Here is a 7,255-nt window from a genome sequence, read left to right on the forward strand (position 1 = left end):
CCATCCATCCATCCACCCACCCATCCATCCAACCATCCATCCACCCATCCATCCATCCATGCATCCATCCATCCATCCATTACTCAATCCTCAGTCAATCATTCAGCTAACATTTCTGAGACCCTGTGATGTATCAGGTGCTGGTTACAAGGGCCCTCACCCTTAGCAGCTTATGGTCTATTGCACCGATGCCCCAGCCGCCAACCAGCCTGACATAGGCCATGCACACTCTGTCCCACCCCTGTTTTGTTTTTCTCCTTTGCCCTTTCTTTTCACATGAAAGGGCATTTGTTTCTTGCCTGCCTCTCCCACCAGAACGAGGGCTCCTGTGGACAGGGCTTGACCTAAAGGCTCTGTCACTGCGGAGTCCCAGTACCTAGGACAGTACTGGCACGTAGTGGGTGTTCAGTGCATATATGCCGAATGAATGAGTGAATGAACAAATGGATGGATATGGGTAAGACCAGAGCTGGATTCAGAAGCGCTACTTGGTCAAAGGATTACAGTGACTTCCTCAGATGTAATTAAAAAGATATGTACTAAACTCAAATAAGAAAATCCATCAAAGTTCTCCTCCTGGGGGACAACACTTGCGGTCATCAAACGGGTGGAGGTTTCTCCTCCAAACGAAAGAGCAATTCTCGGACACCGACAGGGCATCCAAGAATTCAACTGGATCCTGAGGCTGCCCACCCGGAGGTGGCGTCAGAGCCCACGAGACAGCCCCCACCCCTTTAGACACCAGGCTCAGGGCCCTCTGCTTCTCACCAACCAGCTGTAGATCAGAGGTGCCCACGGCCCCCTCCTTGAGGTCCATTAATTTGCCAGAGCAGCTCTCAGAACTGAGGGAGACACTTCCTTACGTTTACCAGTTTATCAAAGGATATGAAAAAGGTATTTTTAGAGTTAAAAAGGAAATCTCCTGGGGCCGGCCCAGTGGTGCAGCAGTTAAGTGCACACGTTCCGATTCAGCAGCCCGGGGTTCGCTGGTTCGGATCCTGGGTGTGGACATGGCATCTCTTGGCACTCCATGCTATGGCAGGCGACCCACATATAAAGTAGAGGAAGATGGGCACGGATGTTAGCTCAGGGCCAGTCTTCCTCAGCAAAAAGAGGAGGATTGGCAGCAGATCTTAGCTCAGGGCTAATCTTCCTCAAAATAAATAAATAAATAAAATAAAATAAAAGGAAATATCTTAGTGATAATAAAAACATGACGCATTTTTTTTTATAAAGCTGTCCTATAGCCACAATAGGCAGCTGCTACAGTATGTTCGATTCAAACTGGAGGAAAAGGACACGGGGAAGAAACACACAGTAGGGAAGATCTGGGGTTTTCCCTACACAGAAGGTAGACAAAATCTGAGTTTTTCCTAAGTAGATACGAAACTGGTTAATATCCTACAGGGCAATCAAACCTTAATTTTGGGGAATACTTTTTTCCTGCCGACAGAAATCCTTTGCGTTTCTGTTGGACAAAAATGACCAGTTAACACAGAACTTCATAGAGTCTGAGGCCTGGCCAAGGTCTCTTCCCAGAGAATGAGCTAATCCTTGGATGGGCCTGTTGGACGATGAGCCAGTGAAAGGACGTTCCGACATCCTTTGCCTTATTTCCAAGTTCCGGATAATTTTTCCTAACCTCTGTGTCAGGAGTCTCTCAGTGAGCTTTGGAAGGTCCGTGAGTGAAATTATTTAGCACCGTTTGTGTGTGTGTGCATTTTTCTGGGGAAAGGGTTTGTAGCCGTCGTCAGGTTTTCAAAGGGTCAGCGATCACCCCCCCCCCCCCCCCAAAGCTTGAAAACGATGGACTCAAGGCATTACCTGCCAGTCTCCTTCTCCTCCAAAGGGGAAGAATCTGCATCTTGACCAGAAGCCTGCTGCCAATGCTCTCGTTTGCATATTCAGGCGTCTGCGAAAAGGAGTACAGGAGTGTCACCTCTTCCCCGTCTCTGAGATCCCAGTGTCCAGGCTGGTCTGGTGCTGGCTGTAGGCCCGTGGAGACGCCGATCTCAAAGAGCATCCACTGAGACGTCACCCGCTCTGCGCCCCGCACGCTGCTCTGGCCACTCCAAGAAGTGCGCACTCTCCAGGTGGGCTGGGCTAGTGGGGGCCTCAGAGATGACTGGGATCTGAGGAGGTCGTAATGGTGACCTTTGAACTATTCTGACCTTTTCACAAAGCCTTAAACAGGTTCCCCATTTGTCTGAAGTGAACCTGTACAGATGAAAAGGTCCAGCTGGTTGGCTCTTGGCTGCAGTTGCCGGGGCTCGGCCATCCCTGTACTTAGGGACCAGCATCCCGTGAAGGGATGAACGCACCTCATGCTGATCATAAGCTCCAGCTGCCAACTGTGCCCACGGTTCTCATTAATAAACAAGGAAATAAGTTATTCTTTCATCACATGTGCTGTTTACAAACAAAGCCTTTTAAAAAACATGGGCTCCACAAAGGGGAAGAAAATAATAATCACGGCCAACGCTTATGTGGCGCCTACTGTGTACCAGGGAATGTTCCAGGTGCTTGCCATCTGTTACTCATGTCATCTTCCTTAAAACTCTCCAAGGCAGCTTCTGTTACTCTCCCCATTTTACAGATGAGGAAACCGAGGCACAGAGGGGTTCAAATCACTTGGCTGGTAAGTGGCAGAGTCAGGATTTGAACCCAGGCCGTCCGGCTCTGGCGTTCACACTCCTGAGAAGCTAGAATTACTGCTTCTCCAGAGAAATAAAATATGGCAGTGAAAAGGTTGCTCCTTAGTGCCTGAGCCCAAAGTCTCACTTTTTTTTCAGTGGGGAAACTGAGGCCCGGGTGGAGGAGTGAGGCAGCCACGCAGCCAACCAGAGGCAGACCCGGGCCGGCAGCCAGGCGTCCCCACTCCCAGGCTGTGCTCATGCTGCTTTACTTGATGCCTCCCCGGGGGGAGTGGAGCTCTGCTGACCTTCCTTGTGGCCTAAAATGGGTCATCAGGTCTTTCTTTCATGATGGACGGCCTCGATGACCTCACTCTTGCCACCAACAGTCAATGCCCCACTCACCTCTAAATCCTTAATTTTTTTTGGTGGAGAAGATTGGCCCTGAGCTAACAACTGTGCCAATCTTCATCTATTTTGTATGTGAGATGCCAGCACAGCATGGCTTGATGAGCGGTGTGTAGGTTCCATGCCCAGGATCTGAACATTCGAACCCTGGGCCACCAAAGCAGAGTGTGTGAACCTAGCCACTATGCCACTGAGCTGGCCCCTCTTTTAATTTTTAATTTTATGTGTTTTTTATTGCAGTAACATTGGTTTATAACATTATATAAATCTCAGGTGTACATCATTATATTTCGATTCCTGTGTAGATTACATCATGTTCACCACCCTAAGTTTTACAATTGAGGCCTACCGTCCAGGTAGCAAAGAGCATAAAATGCATAATCTGACGCACACAGCGAGATGCATTTTCACGTCACCCCACTGAGCCCCCTGCAGGTTCCCTCATGCGTTTTGCAGTCAATGTCCATCCCTGTCGTTAAGATGCCTCACTTACGTCATTGCAATTATACTCAGTGTATATATTGTGTGTGCGTGTCTGACTTTCTTTTGCTTGACCTAAGATCTGTAAGATTCATCCACGTTGCGTGCGTCAGTAGTTTGGTCTTTTTTTCTTGCTGCTTATTATTCCACTGTATGGAGAAACCACAATTTCTCTACCTATTGTACTGTTGGTGCACATTTGGATTGTTTACGGATTTTTGTCAATTTGAGCGAATCTCCTGCCAACATTCCCGTACGCGTCTTTGTGTGACAAGCTCTCATCTCTCTGTGTACACCCAGGTGTAGGGTTCCTGGGTTCAGGGCAAGCCTATTCAGTTAAAAATACATTTTCGTTGCTGCTGTGCATTCCTTGCACTGGCGTATTGTTCCCCTGCGTTAAGCTGGGTTTGCTTACCTTACCTCATTTTGTCCTCACCAAACCCCGGTGATGCCGGCCGAGCAAATATTGTCACCACCCTCACGTGGAACTGCCGCTGTTTACGCAACGCCCACAGGAGCTCAAGGTTCAAGTTCAGAGGGGCTCAAGGCCGTGGAGAGGAGACAGGTTCAGAACCCCGAGATGACAACATTGTTTCCTATGGGAAGCGGGAGCTGAGTTCCAAAGAAATCTCAGGCGGGTCTGGATCAGAACGTGCTGGCAGCTGCCAGCAAGAAACCAGGCCGGGGCCAGAGCAGGACTCGGCTGCCCTCCTGGCAGACTGACAGGCTTTACAAGTTTGCCTTACAATTGTTCCTCTGTTTGAGGTTGGACAATGGTATTGTGGTTATGTTTTTAAAAAAGAATCTGTATCTTTTAGATATTCTTATTCAGGAACTTGTGGACAAAACGACAGGATTTCTGGATTTGCTTTAAAGAGATGACTCGGGCAGGGGCATGGACGAACACCCGGCTCTAGCTTGATCGTTGTTGGGCCTGAGTTTTGGTTACATAGGGCTTTACTATACTATTCTCATTAATTTCTTACAGGTTTGAATCTTTCCATAAAAAGGTATTTTTAGAGTTAAAAAGGAAATCTCCTGGGGCCGGCTCGGTGGTGCAGCGGTTAAGTGCACACGTTCCGCTTCAGCGGCCCAGGGTCCGCCAGTTCGGATCCCGCGTGTGGACACGGCCCGGCGTCCCAGATATAAAGTAGAGGAAGATGGGCACGGATGTTAGCTCAGGGCCAGTCTTCCTCAGCAAGAAGAGGAGGATTGGCAGCAGATCTTAGCTCAGGGCTAATCTTCCTCAAAATAAATAAATAAATAAAATAAAGTAAAAGGAAATATCTTAGTGATAATAAAAAAAACATGACATGCATTTTTTTTTATAAAGCTGTCCTTATAGCCACGATAGGCAGCTGCTACAGTTTGTTCGATTCAAACTGGGGAAAATTTGAAAAAAAAACAGAGCTTGAGAAAGATTACTCCTGCTTGGGAGGCAGACTCGGGGCTATTTTTGGCCCCGAGGGAACTCAAGATCGCCCGGGCCCCAGCTCCCCAGGGGTTCAGTTCCTGGCTGTTTATTAAAAGCCGCTGCCAGGCCGCCCGGGGAGGGCAGTCCGGGCGCAGAGCATGGGCGTGGAATGGGGCCCCCGTTGCGCGGCTGAAGTCGCAGGCAGGTGGGCGTGGGCTCAGCACCGCTGCAGAGAGCAGGGCCACGGGGTACAGGGTTGGGGGGTGGCGTGGCGCCCGGAGGCTCCCTCGGACCTCGCAGTCCCCGCCCCTGCCCCGCCTGGCCTGCAGGTGGCACCGAGGCGGCACGCCGGAGGAGTGCATGGTCAAGGCCGCAAGACCCTGCGAACAGACTGGGCACGGGCCAATCCCAGCAGGGCACAGGACGGGGCACCTAGTGAGGAAGAGAAAGTGATGCTGCAGTGGGGACCTGCTGGGGTTCCAGGGAGAGGAGAGCAGGGCATTTGAGGTAAGGGGCACAAGGCAGCTTCTGAAGCACAGGAAGGCCACGCGCAGGTGACACTGGAGCGGCCAGGGCAGGTGCAGCGGAGCCGCTGGGCCAGCCCCCCTGCCTTCTTGGGTTTCGAAGGGCCTGGGATCACTCTTGGGCCAGACAGAAGCCAGCAGGAGAACAAATCTCCAACTCCTCACCTTAAATAAATGCAAATTAGGGGGGCCAGCCTGGTGGCCAAGTGGTTAAATTGGCGGGCTCCGTTTCCCGTAGCTGCAGCGGGTTCCCAGGTTGGGACCCTGGGCATGGACCTACCCACTGCTCATCAAGCCATGCTGTGGTGGCATCCCACACAGAAGAACTAGAGAGACTTACAACTGAGATATACAACTATGTACCGGGGCTTTGGGGAGAAAAAAAAAAAGGATGGGCCAATCTTCCTCTCAAAAAAAAAAAAAGCATACCTTGAAAAAAAGAAATGCAAATCAAATATGGAGCGACCTCTCCCCGCCTTTTAGGATTGGCAAAGATGAAAAGAACCGAGATGACAGCCAGCGTGGGTGAGCTCCTGGAGACAAGGCTACACTCCTAGGCGCCCGGGGGAGTGGACACTAGTAAGCTTTCCCAGAGGGCAGCTTGGCAGGTGGCACCAAGATGTCACATGAGCCTGTCCTATGAACAGGTCGCTTCACTTCGAGGTATCTGCAGAGAGAAACAGGGGCTCAAAGACCCGCGTCGACGGCCAGTGCAGCTTTATTTGTACCTGCGATGGCCAAAAAGGGGTGCCCGTGTCCATAGGGCGGTTAACTGCTGTGAAAGACGAGGTCATCTCTGGGCCTCCAGAGGGAACTCTGCCCACCACATCCGCCGAGTGAAAATGAGAGTGATACCGGCCGGTCACTCTTGACACGGGGCCTGTGACTTCATCTAAGGCAGCCTGGAGAGTGTGCGCCGACATTTAAGCGTAGCAGTAGCGGCAGGGGTGGGGGCGGGAACGAGAGGGAGCTTTCATTTTCTCTTCCGAATCCTTCTGCGCCGCCACCGACTGATACCGACAGAAAGCCAGATGCCAGCACGGAGTTTCCGTAGCCGAAAGGAGCGACTGACCTTTAGGAGATCCGGGTGCTTGTTCATAAAATGGGTGCATTTATGGAGCACCTGCTGTATGCAGGGCCGCCAGCCCTGGCCTGGGGAGAATTTCGGGCAAAGAGAGGGGAGGGGCGGCTCCCCCGGCTGGAAGCGCACCGGTCGCTCTGCCCCTGAGCCCCCCAGGACTAGACCCCCGGGATGGGCGCCTGCGCAGTTTCCACTCCGGCCCCTCTCCGGAGCCCAGCGACTGGCACATGGGTCTCTCGGCGGTCCCCACCTCCAGCCATTCCTTCCCTGACACCTCCTATGCCTTAGGCGCCTGCTTAATTAGTCCACGACATCTACCAAAGCTCCGAAAAAGGGGCATTTTTACCCCAGTTAGACGAGGAGGCGGCTCAGAAAGGCCCCCGGAACTGCCATTAGCGTGTTGGCCTCCGGATCGCATCAGCTGTCACAGGGGGACGAGGTCTGATGTGGAGTCGCCCTGGGCCCAGTGTCACATCCATCCTCTCAGCTGTGTGGTCCTGGGCACGTTAGGGACCCTTTCTCCGCCCAGGGGGGCCGTGGGAACTGTAAGGGGTTAACGCCGCTCAAGGGCGAGTGTGACCCAGGTCAGCACCTCGCCGAGCGCTCGGACGGGCCCGGCCCTAACGAGGTGGCCCATGTCTCGGATGGGGAAACAGGATGGTGAGGAATCGCGCCCTAGGCTCCATCCCGACGGAGGCGGCGGCGGCGTCCACGC

At 52.2% G+C, this 7,255-nt stretch overlaps 1 protein-coding gene and 1 long non-coding RNA gene across 3 annotated transcripts in view; one reads left to right on the forward strand and one right to left on the reverse strand.

Moving 5' to 3' along the window:
* LOC124228669 (uncharacterized) overlaps positions 1–6,472 on the reverse strand; it is an 8,057-nt gene extending 1,585 nt beyond the window's left edge. For both annotated transcript variants that reach the window (XR_006885757.1, XR_006885758.1), the window contains exons 1-2: positions 6,188–6,472; positions 1,825–1,912 (exon numbers count right to left, since the gene is read on the reverse strand). This is a non-coding gene — a long non-coding RNA (uncharacterized LOC124228669). The remainder of the gene's footprint in view (positions 1–1,824; positions 1,913–6,187) is intronic.
* Positions 6,473–6,475: 3 nt separating this feature from the next.
* The window catches only part of CPT1A (carnitine palmitoyltransferase 1A), a 64,019-nt gene continuing 63,239 nt past the window's right edge, over positions 6,476–7,255 (forward strand). The window contains exon 1 of the mRNA XM_046643264.1: positions 6,476–6,546. Coding sequence (XP_046499220.1) covers positions 6,491–6,546 — 56 coding nt within the window. The 5' untranslated portion in view covers positions 6,476–6,490. The remainder of the gene's footprint in view (positions 6,547–7,255) is intronic.

This window comes from Equus quagga, chromosome 17 (genome assembly GCF_021613505.1).
Source record: "Equus quagga isolate Etosha38 chromosome 17, UCLA_HA_Equagga_1.0, whole genome shotgun sequence".
Classification (NCBI taxonomy): domain Eukaryota; kingdom Metazoa; phylum Chordata; class Mammalia; order Perissodactyla; family Equidae; genus Equus; species Equus quagga.